Source organism: Pelophylax lessonae (assembly GCF_965119305.1).
Source record: "Pelophylax lessonae genome assembly, chromosome: 7".
NCBI lineage: Eukaryota > Metazoa > Chordata > Amphibia > Anura > Ranidae > Pelophylax > Pelophylax lessonae.
Window position 1 is genome coordinate 179,049,037 of NC_138774.1, and position 24,079 is coordinate 179,073,115.

The window sequence follows — 24,079 nt, forward strand, 5'->3', positions numbered from 1 at the left end:
TTATAAGCAGTCTCTAGAGTGCGGAATCTATGAACTGTTGCCAAGAGAGTAGCAGATCTGGTCTTCTTAAGGCAGGTACCGAGTTGAACGAAGGTGCCTCTCAGAACCGCCTTTAGGGCCTCCCATTTCATGGGGACCGGAGTAGGGTCATCGACATGGTCCAAAAGGAAGTTAGTAATGGTGTCAGAGACCGTGGCAACGCAGTCAGAGTTCGCCAGTAATGAGTCGTTGAGGCGCCAAGTCCATTCCCTGAGTGGGGTAGTCGGGGGGTGGAACATGAGAAAGATCGGGGAGTGGTCAGACCAAACCGAAGTACCAATGTCACCATCAGGGGACCAGTCCAGGCAGCTGTGGTCAATGAAAAAGTAGTCTATCCTGCTGTAGGACTGGTGGACCGAGGAAAAATGGGTATAGTTCCTGGATGTCGGGTTCAAAACCCGCCACACATCAACTAGGTGCATGTCATGTAGGGAACGTTTAAGGGCCCTCAATTTGGGGTAAGAGATAGAGGATCGGAAGGAGGAGGTGTCCAACAGAGGCTCCAAAGGGAGATTAAAATCCCCTCCCAGGATAACCTTCCCCTCCGTGAACCCCGAAAGGAGCTTCAAGTAGTGCAAAGCTGAGGCAACCTGATTGGCTTTTGGGAGATAAAAATTGGCAACCGTGTAATTTGATCCCCAGAGAGAAAACTTCACAAACACGTACCTGCCCTGTGGGTCTGTGACATGATCCATCAGGATGATTGGGAGAGTTTTTTGGAATGCGATGGATGCCCCCTTGGACGGGTTAGTACAGTGTATCCACCTGTTAAAGTATCTGTTGGAGCAGGAAGGAACAGAGTTGGAACAGAAATGGGTCTCCTGTAGAAGTAATGTATTCACTTGACATTTGTGCATTTGATACAGAACCTGACCTCTCTTAGAGGCACTATTGAGGCCCTGGACATTGTAAGGCCCAAGTTTCAACTTGGGGCGAGTACTTACCGTGTGGGCCATAGCAAGGTGCGCGTACCCCTGGTAGAGAGGGTAGGGAGGAGAAGAGGACAGACTAGAGGTAGGAATGTAGAAGAGAGGGTCGGAAACTCAGGAGGAAAGGAGAGGAAGAGAAAGCAAGAGGCAAGGAACACAAAGAAAGAGAGCGGATGCGTTGTAAGGAAAGGCTGGTAACAAACGGGGGGACTCCAAGAGAAGGAGCCCAATAAAACTATGGCACCTGAGGACGCATGGATTTCACGAAACAAGCACAGGAGCATGACCCACGAAAGAGAAAAAGTCAGGCAGCTGATCAGGATCAGAGAGCACAAATTTGACGTCTTCGGCTTCGACTTCCGAAGACGTCACATTCTGACGAAATGCGTCAAGTTGGCACGCACGTTGCCCCGCCCAGAGTCCGCAGGTGGAACGCACGCCGGAGACCACGCTTCTGGGTCCGGCTAGGTTACCGCTACACACGGAAAACGTCCGACCGAGAGGTTGGAGCTGCACCGGTGAGGACAGGGGCAAAATTATCCTTGCATTTTTCGTCATTACAGACTGTTCGTATTTGAGAGTTTTTTTCACACTGAAGTGGACTTGGTTTTATTGCACTAGAGTTTTAAATGAGCATTTTGTTTGTACATTCCGGAATGGCTTTTAAAGATTTGCTCACAGCATTTTATTTGATGTGGAAATAAAAAAGAGTTTTTAACACTCTGCACGAGGGGAAGTCCTTTTTGTTTATATTTCCACTCTGAGAGCCACAATACCGTTTGGGAGAAAAGGAGTCTGTGTGTCAAACACCCACCTGGGAGAACAGCCCACGATCGGGGGACCCGAGTGCTAGGAGTCGGGAGACACAATACCCAAGCCTGGTTTGATTCCTTGTTGGCGTACGCCATCAGGAATCCACTCCGTCTGGTAAGTGAGTTTTCTTACCACTTGAGCACCAGCGGTGAACGGCGAGGGAGCACAATATTGTCACGAATATACAGAGACTTTCTTTGCACCATTGCACTTTATCTAAGAGACTCTTCCCGCACTAATATACCAAAGTTTTTCCTCTTCCATTTTATGATATTTAACAAGTTTTTAATAATTATAGAATTGGAATTATAAATTGAATATTTACAAAGGTTTTATATGATGGGAGTGTTTTAGGTAAATTTTATTGCTATTTATTGGCCAAACATGATATAGTGGGTAAGCAATTTCCGCACTACACATGATATTGGTTTTTCCATATACTTTTTAATATTTATCCCATGAAACAGTTGCATATACAACATTGTATATATATATATATGAAAGGAATAGCGCAGTTTTTTGAAAATTGATTGCTTGTCATAACTATTTACAGTTATTTGAAACGTGCAGCTTACCACATAACATATATACCATAGGCACGCAGTTATTTTCACTATCACACAAGAACCATCAAAGTCTAGGGGCCCCGCTTGCCATGCCTTCCTCATAATGTCCTCCTTCAGGGTGTAATAATGAACCCTACACAGCACATCACGTGGGCAACTCTCCCTGCCACCTCCAGGTCCCCCCACTCTATGCACCCTGTCCAGTTCAATAGGGGTGGATGGTTCTCTGCCCAGAACCTGGTTGAGAATGGCAGTCACAGTAGGCCTCAAGTCCGTGCTAGAGGTGGCCTCAGGGAGGCCCTGGAGCCGAATGTTGTTCCTGCGACTTCTATTCTCCCAATCCTCAATGCAGAGTTGGTGCTGTCTCAGGCGGCGGAGGTGTTCCCGGGATGCAGCCCATCAGTTTTGTTATGCGAGACTCGTGGTCTCCCTGGGTGGTGGCAATGGTGGTCACAACGGCTTCATTTTTAGAAACCTACTGTCTTAGTGCATCTAGATCTGTATGTAGGAATAGTTCCATTTTGGAGGCCCAGGATTCGAAGTTCGACCTAAAGGCCGACAAGAGGGCCGCCGCCTGTGATTTGAGGGTCCCCCTGGCTACATGGTGGTCATTCCCCACGGTTGGGGCAGAGGAACATGCCAGAGCGGGGGTCAAGAGCACTGTCTCAAGAGAGGAAGCCCGCCCGCCGCGCCCAGAGTCCTCGCCTGACTGAGAAGGCAGTGTAGTTCGGGGAGGAGGCTTGCCTTTACCTGATGTGCGCTGTCGGGCGCCATCTTGTCCGGCCTAGGAGTGCGGGGTTTCTGGGGGTGCTGTGCGGAGCAGGTAGTGCTGTATGGAGCTCTGCTGGAGGTCTGCAGAATCAGCGGGGTGTGAGCTCTCCTCCGAATTGCGGGTGGTAGATGTAGCTAACCGGGAAAGGAGTCTGCTAGCGCGAAGGGCGGGGAGTACTCAGCTTAGACCGGGTGTTGCATGGCTTATTCTGAGCCATCCAAGCAGTGCCGAGGGATGCAGGAAGATGTCGGAGGTGCATCCGAACCTAAAGAGAGCTGTATTGTCCCGGGGTATGTCAGGATATACTGGTGGAGAGGTCAGGATATACTGTCAGGATCGGAGCTCCAGGGCTACACGTCCTCACTCGCTTACATCCCAGCCACGCCCCCCCCCTGCTTTGTCCTTTAGGGTACAGAGCCACTCTCCATTCTGTTTCTGTGTTACTCTGCATTGCCTGCTAAAAAATGAATGAAGTGGGGTAGAAGTATAGGGGTGGGAACTGGCCCCAAAAGCTTTTCCAGTGTTTAGTACCTAAAAGATACAAGCCTATAACTTACGGTCTATAAATATTAAGCCTGTGTCCTGTACTGTACTTCAAGATATTGAATTTACGGGTAGTTCAAAATTCCTTTTTTTCACTTTCTTTTAAAACATTTTTCCCTGTAACGCCCGTGTCATGTCACATTTGCACATGACAACTTAGGAGTTTGATTAATCGCAGTAAGCATGTTTGCTGGCTATAATGTCTCCACCCAGGAGATTCTATACAGTGTTTCTGATTTCTTGCACTGAGTGTATGCCATTGCGAACCTCTCCTGAAAAAGCAAGCTGTCTGGCTGTCTTTGGCTTTTAAAGTCTTGAGTACTGAACCTGAAACAAGCATGCAGTCATCCAGAACTCCAGATCTGTATGCTTGCTCTGGGTCAGTTTCTCAGAAACCAATAAAGTAACTATATAAGCATTACAGACAAAAAAATAAAAATAAATAAAGTTTCAGTACATGAACTAAACTAAACCCCATTTTTTTTGTAGTTTTGATTGGAGTATGGAAGGGTTAGGAGGACAAAAGAGGGTGCCAAACTTAGTGTAGCAATTGGGAACCTTTATTAAATAAAAAGACAACTGGAAACTGACTTATGAGAAATGGCTGTAAGAGCTTATCATGATAATCATCCAACCGCCAGTGGAGTAGTGCCACAGGAGTCTGGAATTCCAAAGCCTGGGTGCTTAGTCACCACTATCAGCTGAGTATGGAAGAGAGACCAGGAAGCAGCTGAAACGGGAAGTGAAACCACCATGAAGTGAAAGGCTGGACCGGAAGTGATGTCATATGAAAATCAGTAGTGAGAGGTTGTGGCTACGCACTTCAGAGTCGCTCTGCTCCTTTGTCAAGGTATTCACCCCCAAAATTCAAGCCCCCTTTGAAGACGTCGGGATGACGAAACACGTCGGGAGGAGCTAGCCAAGCGTCATTACGTCACACCCGTCCGAGGTCAGCCATCTTCTTGGTGGCACGCGGAAGAAATATTGCCGATAGCCTCCGGTTCCCCACAGCTTTTATTCTACATGCCTGCTTTTATCTTTTAATAGGTGAGTGCATACCCTATTGTATGTTTTAATAAAATTGATTTGAGGTAATGCACTATGGGCCTGTCCCTTCTGTTTTGATGTCCCCCACTTTATGTGAGACACGGTACCATCAGGATTCAGAGGGGAGTCTGTGCCTATTACTTTATAACTGCCCATGACAAGTGGAAGTCCTTGGAGCTGCTTGGTTCGGGAAATAGGCTGTAGGGGTCCTTAAACCACTCAATGCGCTAATCACACCAACTTCTGGTAAGAGGCAGTACATGGTGGTTGGGAACTCACGCTGTTTTGTGCTAACTAAATCACCTGGGTGTTCAACCTATGAAGTGTGCATGTCATCTTATTGTGGACTTTCACCAGTTTATGATGTTATTCTACATATCTGCATCTTCAAGCAATTGATTATTGATGTGGACTGATATGATTTATATGCTTTAGCGCAACTCCCCCCTTTTTTACAATTGCTTTTCTAACATACCAGTGTTTGGAGTTTTGCTGCTTGAGTCTTACAGGGGCGCGGGTTAATATTTTTTATCATATACCATCTTTATACCAACAGATACAGCCTACACTACTGACATCTCTGCTCTAAATTCAGGAGCAGTGCAGCATTGTTACCACTCCATCACATAAAACTGTGTTAGATGAACTTTACTGGCAGGCTCACAAGGTACTTGTACATAGCAGGAGAACTTACAGGAAACTTTTCTTGCAAATGCACTTTTAATTAAATGCTGCCACAAATATTTCCTTTTAATGAGAGACGTTAGTTCTACTTTAACTTTTGGTGCAGAGTGTGGTACAGAGTGCTATGCAGCAGGTGGATTCTACAAGCCCTCTTTCAGCCTGGAATGGAAGTGACAGGAGAAGATCTTTGATCCATTAAGTGGTTGCTCTACATCTCGCAGGAGGGAGAGGTGCCACAAGGGAAACTTTGCAGGTACTTGTGTAAAGCTGACAATACACAGGGACTGGATGATATATGATCAGTATTTGGCTGTCCCTGCCCCCCTGCTTGACAGAAGTCAATCGGTAAATCAACTTCTATTTAAGAGACATTTTGGAAAACCTGTCAATTAGCCATTGCATACAGTCAGTTGCAGTGCCCGACCAGTGTTTTCTGACAGCTAACAGCATAAGGCTGTAAATACAGACACTCCACTTCCCAGAGCTTATACATTATAATATAAGTGATAGTTATGCAACCAGATATTCAAATTCAGCACTGAGGTTAAAGCAGCATTTTATTTTCATTTAATACACACTTGATTCAGTTCTCCTCTCCAGCTGCTGAGGAGCAGGGACTTGTCGCTTTCCAAGACCTGGGAGATGCTAAATGCCATCAACTAATAAATAACGCATTCTCGTCTGCCAAAAATGCAGATCTAAGTTAACTCTAGCTATTTATCCACACCTGCTGGACCGTTCTGTGCAAAGAAACAGGGGCACTGAGATGCCACATACTGGAGTGGATGTACAGTATATTCTTCTAAAAGCAGAAATATTTTGATATGAGCTTTTTATTGTTCATTGTAACTTATTGGCTTAAAACCTAAATCCAACTTTCTCTTACGTCCTCTGATAGACGCAGCCACTTCATAGTTTCCTCACAAATGGGTAATGCACCACCTACAGGAGTAGACTAGGCAGTAAAACTATTTAGAACAACTTTTCACTAGACACACCCTTAGGAGCTGTCCCCTTAGACATCACCCCCAGACACATCCAGCTTACTAATCAGTTTCTTGCTGCCTAGTCTTAGGAGTGGACCTAGGTTTCCCTGCTGAAACTCCAGTCTCAGTTTTTTTTTCTTATTTTTCCTTACTCACTATCGCTAGCTAGTGTCAGGGGGATCCTCCTGGTGGATTAAAAGCGACAGCCGGGCTGATGTTTCGCACTGGATAATATAGATCCTTATGGTCTTCCTGCCTGGCCTACGAGCCTGCGCAGGTTGTGGTCGCCCAGGCCTCGCCACGACGGTTCCCCTCGACGGATGAGCACGAGCCTGTGAAAGGATGCATCGCTGGGACGCATCAACCTGGAACACCCTGAGTTGCAGCGTACCCTCTTGGCTGACAGCACCCCCACTTAGGATGGGAGGCAAGCTGCTTCGGAGCGGAGCCCTCCGGTCCATGGTATGGTGAGTGATGCTGCATCCCCTGTGTCCCTGTGACAGTCATCTGAGGGGAAGATGGGGCCCACTCCTGGGGATAGCAGGCTGTGTGTCTCTGCAAAGATCCCCCAGGCCTATCTGGATGGTCCTGCTCCCGCTGGGGGCACTCTAGCGGCTTCTGAGGTCTGGGGGGGGTTTGGGGTTGTTACCTTGTCCAGGGGGGGTCCCCTTTGGTGGATCCCTGCGGTGGCCTCATTCCTGGGTTCCCTGTATGATTGGCGCCATTGTCGACCGCCATTTTGGCTGTGGGCATCAGGCTGACTTGCTGTGAGGGCAGCAGCCATTTTCCTGAGGCTTGGCGCCATTTTCGGGTTCCATCTTTAGTGTGGGCAACCGCGCTGTGTGGGCGGTGGCCATTTTCCCAGTGTTTCCTATGCTTTTTAATGGGCCGTATTTTGTTGTAGCCATCGGCCTCTAGTGCTGTTTCGTCACTTCCTCTGCTCACTCACGCTGAAGACTGCAAGCAGAGCGGCTGCTTCTCAGGTTTGCTGGCACAATAAGGAGTTTTTTAATCCTTGGGGCATTCCTCAGACATACCTTGCTCCTGTCAGGATACTTAGCATTAAAGGGGGACTCCGGCTGTAGCGCGGCATTGTGGTGCGGGCCGCGATTTAAAGGGCCAGTGTAGTAATTTTTTTCACTTTATTCAACATGGAGTCCCAGGGTAAATATTCCCCTTCTGCCTTTATTTGTGCATCCGGACCCTACAGATCACCTGTGTCTGTGTTCTCAACCTTAAATACTTTAGCGTCAGAGGTGGATCTTGTGATGAACCAAGTCAGTTGTGGAAGCACTGATTCATTCAATGAGGGAAACATTACATTTAACAACAGCAAAAAACAGACTGTGCTGGGGTGCCACAGGGAGATAATGGCCTCACCATCTCACCCCTTCAAAAAAGAGTGGGGTTCCCAATAAATAGTTACCTGTAACAAAAGGAATGGTAGCAAAAAAGCTAGAAAAAGATTGGGAAGGAAACCCAAGCGGTATAGGCTAAAAAATGAATATCTTTATTGAAAAAATATATACAAAATGTAACACATGTATCGGCAATAAGCACCCATTCATACTGGCGCGACACGACTTGCTGGGGCGACCTGTGAAGTGCACCGCAACCTCAGCGCGACTTGCAGGGACTTCATATAATTGAAGTCAATGCAAGTGGCCTCTAGGTCGCCCCAAAGTAGTACAGGACCCTTTTTCTAAGTCGGAGCGACTTGCGTCTCTCCTATTAGAAGGGGTCCTGTACTTTTCAATGGCGAGCGACCGACCGCGACTTGTCAGGCGACCAAGTCGCCTGACAAGTCGCGCTAGTGTGAATGGACCCTAAGTCACAACAAGGACATACATAAATTTACTAAAATGAACCAAGTGGTGTAGCAGGTAAAATGACAAAAGCAAACTGAACAATAGACATTTCATAGACCTGATGATACCATGCTGTGCTGGTTAGGTTGGATGTGATATGGAGGCAACAGTGAACTAAAGTGCTTTAGTGGCCACTAGGTGGCATCATGAACGCCTGTGGAAACACTTTCAGCTTTTCAGCATGGTATCATCAGGTCTATGAAATGTCTATTGTTCAGTTTGCTTTTGTCATTTAACCTGCTACACCACTTGGTTCATTTTAGTAAATGTATGTATGTCCTTGTTGTGACTTATTGCCGATAGATGTGTTACATTTTGTATATATTTTTTCAATAAAGATATTAATTTTTTAGCCTATACTGCTTGGGTTTCCTTCCCAATCTTTTTCTAGCTTTCTCGCTACCATTCCTTTTGTTACAGGTAAACATTACATTTAGATGGTGAGCCCACACAGTCAGGGAAGCGGGTTGTCTTTGGCTCCCGCAAAGCCCAGAAGTCAGCTTTTTTCCTTGCCCCGAGGAGTTTCACAAGACCGTGAACAAGCAATGGCAACGCATTAAGCACATGCTGGCAGTGCCTAAGCGTTTCCTGTGTCGCTGTCCTTTTGCTGACGCAGTTTCCACTGGTTGGATGGTGTCCCCTGAAGTGGACCACACTGTGTCCCGGTTGAATAAATCCACAGTGTTTAAGGACCCGGTGGACAGGCGCCTGCAATCTCTTTCCCGCCACCAGCATCTGGTGGCAGGCTCGCTCCTCAAGCCTGTGTTCGCTTCCGTGCTGGTCTCTTAGACGGTCACGGAATGGATTAAGGTGCTTAAGAGCAACCTGCTGGCGGAGTCGGTTCCCCCGACTCTCATAGAGTTCACGGACCAAATAGTGCAGGTCATGGTGTATCTGTGTGACGGGACCCTGGATGTGGCTCCCCTGGTCACGAGATTGTCTGCGGTGGGGATTGCTATTCGTCGCATGATCTGGCTGAAGAGCTGGTCGGCGGACCAAGCCTCTAAGAAGCTCGTGTCTGATCTCCCCTTTTTGGTGACTCCTTGGATGAGATGATCAAGGGTCTCACACAGTGGCGGCCTGTCTATAGGGGGCGCAGGGGCGCCGCCCCCCCCCCCCAAAAAAAGTAAGAAAAAAAAAATTACATTTTTAGCCCTCTAGGGGCGCCGGACCTAGTGGTGGCTATGGGGGGGGTGGGGTTTTCCACCCCACGTTCGGCGGGCAGAGGCGTCGATTGGCGGCCTTCTGGGGGTCATCGGGCGCAGAGCAATGCGCCCCGACACTCCCCACTTTTGTGATGTCTTGGCTGTGATTGGTCCAGACTCCAGCCTGGACCAATCACACAGGAGGACAATCCCGGGTGACGTCACGTGATCACCTTCCCGCCTGCAACTTCCAGTCAGATAGGAGAGCCGCACTGAGGATCGGATCGGAAGAAGAGTTTTTCTCCAGCCGCCCCGGCCAACTCAGCTCAGCAGCAGCAGCACGCAGGTCAGGTCATCGTCCGGCGTCCGTGGACCGTGAGTGAGGTAAGGTAACGGTACCCTCACCCCCTCCTGGGAAGAGTGTGCCTATGCATGTACCCCCCTCCTGGTAACTTCTCCCTGCCTGTCCCTCTCCTGCACAGAGTCCGATGTTGGTGCCCAGTTATAGACAGCTGGCAGGCTGGGTGAACCTGTCAGCGTGTAGAGATGTGAAGGTGGAAGATCCGGACAGGCTGGAGTTGCTGGACGCTGCCATGCCGGTGTGAGACGTGCAAATAGGGGCAACTGCCAAGCGTCCTATCATTAGTGCAGCTGAAGAGAAAGGGAAGCGGTGATCGGAGGTGTCCAGAGCTGACCGAGTGGAGAGACACGCTGACAAGCAGAAGTAGAGAACGAGTGAGGCAGAGAAGAGTGAGGGGGATCGCATAGACAATGACATTTCTAATGCAGCAAAGATAAGAAAAGTGGTGAGGAATTTACAATCTTAAACAGCTTGTTGTAACTGAGGTTTGCTTGCTATTAACATAACTGGGAATGACTGTATGCACACACACTGGTCGGCATGGATGAGCAGTCAGCTGCTATGTTCTGTGATTAGCAAGTTGAATTTTCATTGCTTTAGCTGCTAAAGTCACTTATCTTTGCCTCTCTGCTTGCTATGCTCATTGACAGTACCGTTTTGAACGTAATCCTGGTTGACTTCATTAACCTCATCTTTTCTGCCACATGTTAAATTCTGCTGCAGTGCAAAGACAACACTTCTAGTCTGGCAAAGGGACTGCTGGGTGAGTTTGTAGCATAATCCATCTAGCACTCAATCAGTTAACAGTAATGATGTGCGGTAATCTCCAGCAACCATAGAGCAATAATGATGTGCAGTAACCTCTAGCAACCAGTGAGTGGTAATTGTGTAGTAACCTCTGACAACCAATCCGTGAGTGGTAATCATGAGCAGTAAACTCTAGCAACCAGTGAGCAGAAATGTTGTGCTGTAATCTCTAGCAACTAATCAATGAGCCGTGTGTGTGCTGTAACCTCTGAAACCAATTGCAACTGCTACCTGATCTGCAAACTGATTTTGAGTCTAGCTGACATTTACTGTATGTCTCAGACCAGACGGAGAGCGAAATTGCATTCTGGGGACTCGGGGGGGGGGGGGGGGTTTGGCGCTGGGCTGGGGTGGGGCCCAAGAAAATGTTTGCCCATATTATTAGACGGCCCTGTATCAGATGACGTGCATCTCTGCATTGAAAGGGGGCATGATGGCATCTCTGCATTGAAAGGGAGCATGATTGCATCTCTGCATTGAAAGGGGGCATGCTGGCGTCTCAGCATTGAAAGGGGGCATGATGGCATCTCTGCATTAAAAGGGGGCATGATGGCATCTCTGCATTGAAAGGGGGCATGATGGCATCTCTGCATTGAAAGGGGGCATGATGGCATCTCTGCATTGAAAGGGGGCATGCTGGCATCTCTACATTGAAAGGGGGCATGATGGCATCTCTGCATTGAAAGGGGGCATGGTGGCATCTCTGCATTGAAAGGGGGCGTGCTGGCATCTCTGCATTGAAAGGGGGCGTGCTGGCATCTCTGCATTGAAAGGGGGCGTGCTGGCATCTCTGCATTGAAAGGGGACATGATGGCATCTCTGCATTGAAAGGGGGCACGCCGGCATCTCTGCATTGGAAGGGGGCACGCTGGTCACTGCATTTAAAGGGGGCACGCTGGTCTCTGTGCATTGAAAGGGGGCACGCTGGTCTCTGTGCATTGAAATGGGGCATGCTATACCTTAATTACTGAAGGCCCCTTTCACACTTTTGTGACCTCAAAGTCACGCAATTTTTTACAGCGTTTTTTGCCGCAAAGCAATGCCTAATACATTTTTCTGTTTGTGCCCCCCCCCCCCCAAAAATTTTGAGCACCAGCCGCCACTGGTCTCACAGGGTGCAGGAGTGCTCTTCTGCCCCAGTCCGGTAAGCGGGGTCCCTCCTTTAAGGCTCACCGGGGACTTTTTCGTGCCTCTGGGGCGCAGGGAAAAGGAAAACCTTTCAAGGCCTCCGGTGGAAACAAGAAGGCTTGGTCAGGTAAGCCCAAGGCCGATCAGTCCGGTGCTGCGGCCAAATCTTCCTCCGCATGAAGGGACGCCCTCACCCGGCTCAGGGGTGGGGGGGATGTCTGCATTACTTTCAGGAACCCTGGACATCTCTGATTCAGGACAAATGGGTTCACGGACTGATTCGTACAGGGAACAAGATCGAAATTTGATCTCGTCCAGCAGCCAGGTTCTTTCCATCAAATCTCCATCTGTCCCGGATCGTTTAAGGGATCCCAAGTGGGCTGTGCAAGATCTTCTCACACAGGGCGTCATTGTACTCAAACCTGTTCACCATACCCAGGAAGGAGGGCACTTTGCGTCCTATCCTGGACCTCCAATATCTGAACCCCTTTGTCGATTTAAAGGATGAGTACCTGCACATCCCTATCTACGAAGGTCACCAGCGGTTTCTCCGACCTGGTCCTCAGTACACACTTTTACAAAATTTTACAAGATTGACTTATTGGCATCCTCGGATGCTTCCTTTGGCCGCAAGGTTTTGCAGGCTGCTGTTTGCTGAAGAGACTTGTTTTTTCTCTGCACGGGGTGAATTTTCGTTTTGGGGTTAGCTTCTGTTGGTTGAGCTTCTGTTGTCCTGTTGGTCACGTTTTTTTTTCTGGCCTTGATGGATCGTTACCGGTTAGTGGTTGCATTTCTTCCCACCCCTCATGCCTACACTGCTTTGGGACATCCCATTTGTGAGGAAACTATGAAGTGGCTGCGTCTGTCAGAGGACGTAAGAGAAAATATAATTTTTGTAAGAACTTACAGTAAAATTATTTTCTCTGAGTCCTCTGACAGACGTAGCCCCGGCCCCTCTATTTGGGGTTGGTTGTCTTTTTAATTCCCTGCTTGCTACGAAACTGATTAGTAAGCTGGATGTGTCTGGGGGTAATGTCTAAGGGGACAGCCCCTAAGGGTGTGTCTAGTGAAAAGTTTTTCTAAATAGTTTCACTGCCTAGTCTACTCCTGTAGGTGGCGAATTACCCATTTGTGAGGAAACTATGAAGTGGCTGCATCTATCAGAGGACTCAGAGAAAATAATTTTACGGTAAGTTCTTACAAAAATTCAATTTTTTTTTTTTTTTTTTTTTTAAGCTTTGGATGCGGTGGAAGTTACTTTTGTCAGATCTCTATTTCTTATCCTTTTCTGATCTATTGCATTGCAATGCTAAAAAATATTTTGGGGCTAGAAAATGTTCTTTAATAGCCTTTATTGGATTTTTATGAATACTGTATATTCCTTTGGATTTACAAAAGTTAGATTACAGCTGTCACTAAAACAAAAACCGAGGGGAAATCTTCCTAAAGGGAGACATGATCAGTGTCCAAGAGGGGTTATCCCCCCTCACTTTGAAAAGACTTCTTTGGCTGCTTGTGTCTGAGAACAGAAGTGCAAGGAATTTGTACAGGTAGGCACAAAACATAAAAACAATTGACAGGAATTCTAATTGGATTTAAAAAACCCGCTGTTATGAGGCAGGTGGAAGCCTGTCGTGCAGAGAAGGCTTACCGTTGCCGGTGGGCGGAGCTTGGTTGGAAACCCGAGGTGAGTAGCACAGGCTAACCTGAGGTGCGGGGTCTAAGCATCCACCGGTCTTCACCAGGGCCTCTGAAGGTGAGGATGGATTTGGCTGCAGGTGGATACCAGGTCGCGGTCCCCAGGGTCGCCCCACCAGGGGGTAACCGGTCAAGGTCCGAAGGTGGATGAGCCGACAAGGAGAATCCAGAAGAGTAGTCAAAACGAGCCGGGATCAGGACAGGCAGCAAACAAGCGAAGTCAGGGACGAGCCAAAGGTCAACAGGTATCAGACAGGAAATCAACAGGAAGCAGGTTCAGAACACAGGAAGCTGAAGACAACACAGCAATGTGCAGTGCTGTTGAGCTGTTTAAATAAGGCAGCCTGTTTGCCAATTATTGCAATTAGTCTGCTCTGGATTAACCCTTTAGGTTGCAGACAGCACATCATGACACACATCAGTGTGCTCAGGAAGCGTTCCTAACATTGCCTCCCCCCTTAAGGGCAACCTCCGGGTGCCCAACAAACTGCTTTTCTGAGGATGGGCAAGAAAAAACGCCTGGATTAAATCTGCAGCATGGATGTTCCGCTCCGGTTCCCAGGAATTTTCTTCCGGCCCATAGCCTTTCCACTTGATCAGGTACTGGAGCTGGTTACCTCTCTTCCGACAGTCAAGTATGGCCTCCACTTCATACTCCACGTCTCCATCAATAATCACAGGTTCGGGAGGTCCAGAATTTCTGCCAGGGAAGGCATCAGGAACCACGGGCTTTAAGAGGGTGACATGGAATACAGGATGGATCCGCAGGGTATCAGGTAAGGATAGTTCGTAAGCAACGGCATTGAGTCTCCTTTTAACTGAAAATGGACCGATAAATTTGGGAGCCAACTTCTTGGACGGGCAGGCCAAGCGGAGGTTAGCTGTGGACAGCAAAACCCGATCACCGGGCTGGAGGATTAACTCTCCCCTCTTTTTCTCGTCAAAGGTTTTCTTGGACGCTGCCTGTGCCTTGGTCAACGTTTCCCGCAGAAGTTTGTTATTGCTGGTGACAAAGTTGAAAATGTCCTGGACTGCGGGAACTCCAGATTCAGAGGAGATGTCAGGCAGGAAGGAGGGATGGAACCCGTAATTGGCGAAGAAGAGGGATTGCCCGGTGACAGAATGTTAGGAATTATTATATGCAAATTCCGCAAATGGCAATAAGGTTACCCAGTCATCCTGGACAAAGGTAGTGAAGCAACGGAGGTATTGCTCCAGGGTCTGGTTAGTCCTCTCGGTTTGACCGTTGGTTTGTGGCTGGTAGGATGAGGACATAGCCAGGTCGATCTTCAGGAGCCCACATAATGCCTTCCAGAAACAGGACGTGAATTGCACCCCTCTGTCAGAGATGATACTGGTAGGTACACCATGTAGTCTTACTACCTCCTTGAGAAAGATGTCTGCGGTCTCTTTCGCGGTGGGAGTACCCTTGAGGGGTAAAAAGTGGGCCATCTTGGAAAGCCGGTCTACGACCACAAAGATGGCAGAGCACCCTGCTGAAAGAGGCAGTTCCACGATGAAGTCCATGGCGATTGTCTGCCAGGGCCGGTCAGGAACTGGGAGTGGTCTGAGAAGCCCCCAAGCCTTGCTTCTTGCGGTCTTACTCCGGGAGCAAGTGGTGCAGGAAAGGACATAGTGTCTGCAGTTCTTTTCCATCTCGGGCCACCAAAAGGTGCGCTGCAGAAGGTCAAGAGTTCTTTGGATGCCAAAATGACTGGCTAGAAGATGATCATGACAGGCACCCAGAACATCCACTCGGACGTCCTCTGGAACAAAAATCTTGTCCCCGGCCCATAACAAGCCATCCCTGCGTGACAGGAGAGTTCCCGGTGGGTCAGAAATTTTAGCCGAGGCTTGTTCGAGACGGGACCTCAGACCTGTGAGAAGAAGCAGAAAGTTATTTTCAGACAGAATGGTGTCAGGTACTGGGACCTCTTTAGGGTTGTCAAACATCCGAGACAGGGCGTCTGGTTTAACATTTTTGGATCCAGGTCGGTAGGTGATGTGGAACGAAAACCTAGAGAAGAACAGTGCCCATCGTGCCTGACGGGGTCGCAGACACTTGGCAGATCTCAGGTACTCAAGGTTTTTGTGGTCCGTGAAAATGAGAATAGGGTGTGCCGCACCCTCAAGCAGATATCGCCATTCTTCCAGGGCGGCTTTAATAGCCAAAAGTTCCCGGTCTCCCACATCATAATTCCTCTTCGCCGTGGAGAGTTTTCGGGAAAAGAAAGCTATTGGGTGCATCAGGTCCTTGACCCCCTGTCTTTGGGAGATGACTGCCCCAATAGCGACTTCTGAGGCATCTACCTCAAGGAGGTAGGGTAAGGTGGGATCTGGATGGCTCAGGATAGGAGCAGATGTAAAGCGCTTCTTTAAAATCATGAAAGCGGACTGGGCCTCAGGAGTCCAAGAATAACGGACATCTTTCTTGGTGAGCTGGGTGATAGGGGAGATGATGTTGGAGAATCCCCTTATGAACCTCCTATAGAAATTGGCAAAGCCGACAAAGCGCTGCACTCCTTTCTTATCAGATGGCGGAGGCCAATCCAGAATAGCAGAAACTTTCTGGGGGTCCATCTTTATTCCTTCCGTGGAAATTATTAGCCCCAAAAATGAAATGCTGCTTTGCTCGAAGTCGCATTTTTCAGCCTTGGCATATAGACCATGCTGGCGGAGGCGGCTGAGAACATTTCGGACATGCTCGCGGTGTTGTTCCAGGGATGCGGAAAAGATCAAAATGTCATCCAGGTATACAATGACAAAGATGTCCAACCAATCCCTGAAGATGTCGTTTACGAAATGTTGGAGCGTAGCCGGAGCATTACAGAGGCCGAACGGCATCACTAGATACTCAAAATGTCCGAACCGGGTGCGGAAAGCCGTTTTCCACTCGTCCCCCTCTCGGATGCGGACTAGGTTATAGGCCCCACGAAAGGTCCAATTTTGTGAACAGGGCAGCGGACCTGAGTCTCTGAAAAAGCTTGGGAACCAGAGGAAGGGGGTAGCGGTTCTTAATAGTGATCTTGTTTAGATCCCTGTAGTCAATACAAGGTCGGAGAGAGTGATCTTTTTTTTCCACAAAAAAAATACCTGCTCCCGCCGGAGAAGTGGATGGGCGGATGAACCCTTTCTTTAGGTTTTCGTCAACATAATCCTTCAGCACGTCCAGTTCCCGTTCAGATAAGTGATAGATCCGGCCGAACGGAATCGCAGCCCCAGGCAGCAATTCGATGGGACAGTCATACGGACGATGCGGGGGCAAGGTCTCGGCGCCCCATTTACTGAACACGTCCAGAAAGTCGTGGTAGGCCTGGGGCACGACAGAGCGTAGGTCAGGCTCAGACTCGAGACAGAGTAGGGCTTTGGAAGCTTGGAGCGGCATGGGTAGGCAGGAGTTTCTGCAATATGATGACGGGAATTGGATGGCTCCTGTGGTCCAATCGATCTGCGGGTTGTGGGCCTGCAACCACGGCAACCCCAGGATAACGGGAAATAAGGGAGATGCAATAATGTCCAGACTTATCATCTCCTTGTGGCCAGACGAGGAGACCATGGGAAGAGGAGGGGTTTCCTGGGTCACAGGTCCGGATTTAATGTGGGATCCGTCAGCCAGAAAGATGGTGAGGCCTTGGGTCTTCGGCTGGGGAGGTATGCCGTGTTGAGCAGCGAAGGTGCGATCAATAAAGCAGCTGCAGGCTCCTGAATCAATGATCGCTGTAACCGGGACGGGACCTTCCGAGAGCTGCAATGACACAGGGAAAGCTAGGTGAGAGGTATTGGTAACAGATGCCACACAAATGGGTGGAGGAACAAAACGAAACTTGCAGAGTTTTGCAGGGCAGGAACGCACATAATGGCCGGCTTCTCCACAATAGAGACAGAGGTTACCCATTTGCCGACGACACCTTTCTTCTGGAGACAGGGCTGGTCTCATGATCCCGAATTGCATGGGTTCAGGCATATCTGGAGTGGCACCGGTAGGAGCAGGACAGACAGGGACTGGTCCAGTCGGGGAAAAACGTGCGGGAGTAGTCACCCGTGGCAGCATCCAGGTTGGCCGAAACTGTTGTGGAGGCCGCTCTGCCCGGCGCTCCCAGAGCCGGCGGTCGATCCGAATGACCTGGGAAATCAGATCTTCCAGGGTGTCAGGTATACCCACTCGGGCTAGTTCATCCTTCAGTCCTTCAGATAAGCCCAGGCGGAACTGGTAGCGCAGTGCCGCCTCGTTCCAGGAGGTATCGGAACTCAGGCGGCGGAAGTCTGTGACGTAGTCCTCGACGGGCCTGCGACCCTGCTGGAGGACGTGAAGTGCAGCTTCTGCGGTGGAGGACCGCTGCGGATCATCATAAAGTTGAGCCATGGCCGTAAAAAATGATGATAATGAGTCCAGATGGGGACTGCTCTCCTCTAGAAGCCGATGGGCCCAGGATTGAGGCTCGCCTAGGAGCAAAGAAACGACAAACCCCACCTTGGTGACCTCCAGGGAAAAGGTCCGGGCTGCAAGGAGAAGTACAATTGGCAGGCATTACGGAAGGCTCGGAATTTACCCCGGTCTCCGGAGAATTTTTCGGGGTTCGGAACACGGGGTTCCGGTGGCAACATCACTACCGTGGGACTAGGAGCAGATCCTGTGGAGGCTGCAGAGGTGGACGGAGCTGATAACACTGGAGGGTTCCCCGGGAGAGTGACGGATTGTAATCGTCCCTCTAGCTGTGTGTAACCATCCTGGAGGGTCTTCACGGCTTGTGACAGGGCTGCGAGGTGCTGGCAAATTTCCTCCAACGGTGAGGCCTCTCTTGCAGGCTCCGACATGGCTGTGTTGTACTGTTATGAGGCAGGTGGAAGCCTGTCGTGCAGAGAAGGCTTACCGTTGCCGGTGGGCGGAGCTTGGTTGGAAACCCGAGGTGAGTAGCACAGGGTAACCTGAGGTGCGGGGTCTAAGCATCCACCGGTCTTCACCAGGGCCTCTGAAGGTGAGGATGGATTTGGCTGCAGGTGGATACCAGGTCGCGGTCCCCAGGGTCGCCCCACCAGGGGGTAACCGGTCAAGGTCCGAAGGTGGATGAGCCGACAAGGAGAATCCAGAAGAGTGGTCAAAACGAGCCGGGATCAGGACAGGTAGCAAACAAGCGAAGTCAGGGACGAGCCAAAGGTCAACAGGTATCAGACAGGAAATCAACAGGAAGCAGGTTCAGAACACAGGAAGCTGAAGACAACACAGCAATGTGCAGTGCTGTTGAGCTGTTTAAATAAGGCAGCCTGTTTGCCAATTATTGCAATTAGTCTGCTCTGGATTAACCCTTTAGGTTGCAGACAGCACATCATGACACACATCAGTGTGCTCAGGAAGCGTTCCTAACACCCGCTTTTCTTACCCATCTTTCTGTAAGAATTCTGAGATGGCTCAGAGCTATTCTGATTGGTCAGTGTTGGCATGTAAATCTTTGACCAATTGGAATTAATCTCATCTGTCCCAGATGCTCTACAGAAAAAAAAAAAAAAAAAACATCAGACTGCTACACTGTCTGTGTGGACAGTAACAGCTCATCACCCACAGGGGGTAAATCAGCAGGGACTAGGGAGGGTGTAAGGTGTTAACCCTTTCATTTTTTATGAAAAGGTTAAAACTTACACTTTAAAAAGGGCTTTGGCTGGAGTTGCGCTTTAACTGCAATGGCTTTGGACTGAAATTTAGAACTTGAAAGCAAACTTCTAATTGGTTACTGTTGTAACAATTGGTACAGTTTTGTCAATACCCCCTTCCCACAATTAGCCCACTTACTAGAATCCTCTTCTGCATGTATTCTGCCACCATTGTGCTGACCTGTCCTGGCACTCCTTGGTTTTATTGTCACTGCTGGCTTTGCATGTTCTAGTCTTGTAGTTTGATGTTGACCTTGTGTGTTATCCCCCATGAAATCCACTGATCTTGGTGATGGCGACTCTAATTTTTTTTCCTTGACTGCAGAAGCTGCAGCTACGTCTTTGCTGGTAGTATGTGTCACATGACATTTCCATGATTTGGCCATCCTGTCATTCTTTCCTGTATTGGTATTACTCTGTGCAGGTAAACTGGGTTGCTGGCCTCTTATGGAATCTGTAATATAAAAGCTTCAGATGATGTCAAGTGCAATACCCATAAGAAACAGATGCCACATTTTGCTGGTCTGATGCCTCTAGATTCAGATCTGATTATTGCTGGCTATACTGTGGCATCTGGGATATGTTGGGGGAAGGGGGTGGCTTTCTTGAATTATAAATTACAATTGCCAAAGATCATCCAAAAATGATGCTGCTTTGAGATTTAGAATGGAAGAAAGAAAATAATACATTTCAGACTCCCCTCATGATCCTGTGTACCCTTCCTCAGGTTCGTCTATCTTTTTAGCTTTTTTAGTTTGTACCTGTTAATTATTAATGAGAAGCGCTTATGTAAACCTTTTCATACATTTTGTTGCAGGGGTAAAGGGTTATCCCCAAACTTACCCCTCACTGGCGGTCTTCTGTGTTTGGGATATTTACTGCACAGTTTTTTCTCTTGCTCCGATTCAGATTCATTCTGTGGAGGCCGCCTTTTCTTCTTCTTTACCTTCCTCTTTTGGAGGCGGGGCTGTGTGCTGAGCGTAGTGAGAGATAAGCCATGAGATGCGATTGGCTGCGTATCGTCTGAGGTCTTCTCTGTCTTGTTCGTGATCTGAGAAACTGAGCAAAAGCAGATGACAATATATTATTACTACAAACCTTAACAAGAACCTATTGTCCAAGTAATAAAAAGATCTAATAAGTTATACATGACCCTAAACTCATTCTGTCATATCTGCTTGTTATTTCCACTTTATTATCAAAAGGTGCTTATATTTATCGTGTAGGTCATATGACGGCACGGACAATCGCTTAGCACACCCCTTGTGTTCTACCTGTTTATTGCTCTTAAACAGAATAAGGCTACCCTGTAGTCCACTTACAGGAATGTAAAGCATTATGTTTTTTTTATTATGCTAAGTTAAATTAACCAAAAATGTATTTGTTTTAAATTGGGTAAATATAAAATATAAATTTAATGTCTAGGGCTTGCAGGCAGAGTTGTCTACCACTGTTGTACAAAAAATACTCCCCAATAACTTTGAGGTAAGAAACTTCTCCCTGGTGCAAAGGAATATAGCTGCACTGAGCCATCAGAGGGGTCTTTCTCAATACTCAATGAAAAATGGGTAGCGGCAGCAACTGAATTCTACAATCATGTAAGACAGTTATGGCTTTTATATCATGGTACACAGAAAGTTGGTTCCATTTTATCTTGAAGGAGTTTTTGGTGCCTCAGGTCAAAGGAAATGGGACTTTAAGGGGCTCAGTAAAATAGTATGTTTATTAAACAAGTATTGGTTTGCTGTATGCAAAAATTATAATACAAACATAATAACACAATAGGTGCCAATGGGCTATAGACCCATGTGAGGAAGTGAAAAATGGAACGAAAGGTGACAAAGTGAGAATGGTGACTTTTTGAAACTCTGTCTTTTTGGGCTCAGGAGTGTGAGCTTGTTGAGAGAGAGTATCTTGTTCAACAAGATACTCTCTCTCAACAAGCTCACACTCCTGAGCCCAAAAAGACAGAGTTTCAAAAAGTCACCATTCTCACTTTGTCACCTTTCGTTCCATTTTTCACTTCCTCACATGGGTCTATAGCCCATTGGCACCTATTGTGTTATTATGTTTGTATTATAATTTTTGCATACAGCAAACCAATACTTGTTTAATAAACATACTATTTTACTGAGCCCCTTAAAGTCCCATTTCCTTTGACCTGAGGCACCAAAAACTCCTTCAAAATGTTTTCCCGGGACGTTGGCCACACCTACTAATCAGGTATCAGGGATCAAACTCCTTTTCTCTCATTGGTTCCATTTTATCACCCTCTAGTATCTGGAGCCCTCTGTGCCAAAGAACCCCCTGGTGATGGTGCAAATGGGAGTGTTACCCCTTTCTTGGCTGGTAGCAAGCTCTTCACATGTGCTGCTCACTGAATGGTCACCTTCTATTTTCTTCTTTGGATCGTAAAGGACTCCACACCTGGAAGACACAGACTGTTTGTTTCACCCTGGTCAGGCTAACAGGACTGATTTACTAATACTGGACTGAAAAAAAAAATAGTGCTGTGCTCTGAAATACCTAATCCATATTGTTTTTGCAATAAACAAATACACTTTTTGAGAATCACCGTTTTCTTGTTCCTATTAAAATAGTGGGCAGGCAAAGAACGATTGCACCCCTGTTTACAAATTTGACTGTTGCTCCCGACACCTGTTTATGTGCTGACAGCAGTCCTGTTATTGCTGTACAAGCCCCTTACGAGCATGTAATGTGAGCTCTTACCTAAACATACCAATTTGTATCCACTCAAGCACTACATAGTTATTCATATATTTCAAAGAGATTGTGCAATTAGGTTGTAATTTGTGTGATCAGCTTTAGTGTTTAGTCCTCATTGTCAGGATGTTTCAAAAATTCAATTTTGGCATACTGTAATGAGGTTCAGTATAATACAGTGGGGATCGAAAGTTTGGGCACCCCAGGTAAAAATTTGTATTAATGTGAATAAAGAAGCCAAGGAAAGATGGAAAAATCTCCAAAAGGCATCAAATTACAGATTAGACATTCTTATAATATGTCAACAAAAGTTAGATTTTATTTCCATCATTTACACTTTCAAAATAACAGAAAACAAAAAAATGGCATCTGCAAAAGTTTGGGCACCCTGCAGAGTTAATATCTTGTACTGCCCCCTTTGGCAAGTATCACAGCTTTTAAACGCTTTTTGTAGCCAGCCAAGAGTCTTTCAATTCTTGTTTGAGGTATCTTTGCCCATTCTTCCTTACAAAAGTTATCCAGTTCTTTGAGATTTCTGGGCTGTCTGTCACGCACTGCTCTTTTAAGGTCTATCCATAGATTTTCAGATATGTTGAGGTCAGGAGATTGTGAAGGCCATGGCAAAACCTTCAGTTTACGCCTCTAGATGTAATCCCCTGTGGATTTTGAGGTGTGTTTAGGATCATTATCCATTTGTAGAAGCCATCCTCTCTTTAACTTCAGCTTTTTCACAGATGGCATCAAGTTACCATCCAAAATTTGCTGAAATTTTGTTGAAACCATTTTTCCTTCTACTCGTGAGATGTTCCCTGTGCCACTGGCTGCAATACAACCCCAAAGCATGATTGATCCACCCCCATACTTAACAGTTGGACAGAGGTTATTTTCATTCGATTCTGTGCCCCTTCTTCTCCAAACGTACTTTTGCTCATTCCGACCAAAAAGTTCAATTTTAACCTCATCGGTCCACAGAACTTGTTTCCAAAATGCATCAGGCTTGTCTATATGTTCATTTGCAAAGTTCAAACACTGATTTTTGTGGTGAGGACGTATAAGAAGTTTTCTTCTGATGACTCTTCCATGAAGACCACATTTGTACAAGTATCTCTTTATAGTGGAATAGTGTACTACAACTCCAGTGTCTGCCAGATCTTTCTGGAGGGATCGTGCAGTCAAACGTGGGTTTTGAATTGTTTTTCTCACAATCCTGCGAGCTGTTCTGTCTGATATTTTTCTTGGTCTTCCAGATCTTGCTTTAACTTCCACTCTTCCTGATGACTGCCATTTCTTAATTACATTCCGAACAGAGGATATTGACATCTGAAAATGCTTTACTATCTTCTTATATCCTTCTCCAGCTTTGTGAGCATCAACTATTTTCAGTTTCAGTTTTCTAGACAACTGCTTAGAAGATCCCATGGTGCTGATTGTTGGGGCAAGGTCAGATGAGTCTGGGCATTTAAAACCTTTGAGATTGACATCACCCGGTCTTCCCAGACGATGATTGAGAACAATCCATGACACTGGCAGGTCTCAGCCTTGCAAAGGGGGCAGTGCATGCTATAAATTCTGCAGGGTGCCCAAACTTTTGCAGACACCATTTTTTGTTTGCTGTAATTTTGAAAGTGTCAATGATGAAAATAAAATTTAACTTTTGTTGACATATTATAAGAATGTCTAATCTGTAATTTTATGCCTTTTGGAGATTTTCCTATCTTTCCTTGGCTTCTTTATGCACATTAATACAAATTTTTACCTGGGGTGCCCAAACTTTCGATCCCCACTGTATTCTGAGAAGCATATGTACCTAAAGAAATTCCTGTAATGTTTCTATGCTATATAAAGGCTGTTTTGGTAAAGACATCAGTGTAAGTATTTTTTTACCATCAAGGAGGAAGCTTCAACAGTGTACTGCTCTTAGGAGACAGAATGGAAAGTGCATAGAGTCGAACTTGCTTAAAGCGTGTGTAAACAGTTAAAATAGGCTTCTCTCACTTGCTCTATTTTAGTCTGCTAAAAAAAACGATTGAAAGAAATTTGTTATATTTTGTATATCTGTTTAACATTAAATGCAAATGAATACCTATTTATCCCGCCAGATATCCAGTGAGTTCATAACTTCCAGCAGTGACCTGACAACGGTGCACTTAACCTTGAAACCATGTTATCATAGTTATATCTGTGGAACACTGAACCCCTGCCTCCAATGTTAGAGAGGAGGAGAAAGGTAAGTGTTCTATAGTATCCTTCAGCCTTAACAAACTCCCTGTCCTAGGCTTACAATCTTGCTCCTTCATAAACACAGTACAGTGAGTAAGCAGTA

At 47.0% G+C, this 24,079-nt stretch overlaps 1 protein-coding gene across 1 annotated transcript in view; it reads right to left on the reverse strand.

The window, feature by feature from the left end:
• The window catches only part of LOC309560060 (uncharacterized protein), a 131,582-nt gene that overhangs the window by 62,390 nt on the left and 45,113 nt on the right, over positions 1-24,079 (reverse strand). The window contains exons 5-7 of the mRNA XM_082263578.1: positions 21,368-21,459; positions 19,876-20,091; positions 19,172-19,486 (exon numbers count right to left, since the gene is read on the reverse strand). Of these exons, the coding sequence (XP_082119704.1) occupies positions 19,172-19,486; positions 19,876-20,091; positions 21,368-21,459 (623 nt within the window). The remainder of the gene's footprint in view (positions 1-19,171; positions 19,487-19,875; positions 20,092-21,367; positions 21,460-24,079) is intronic.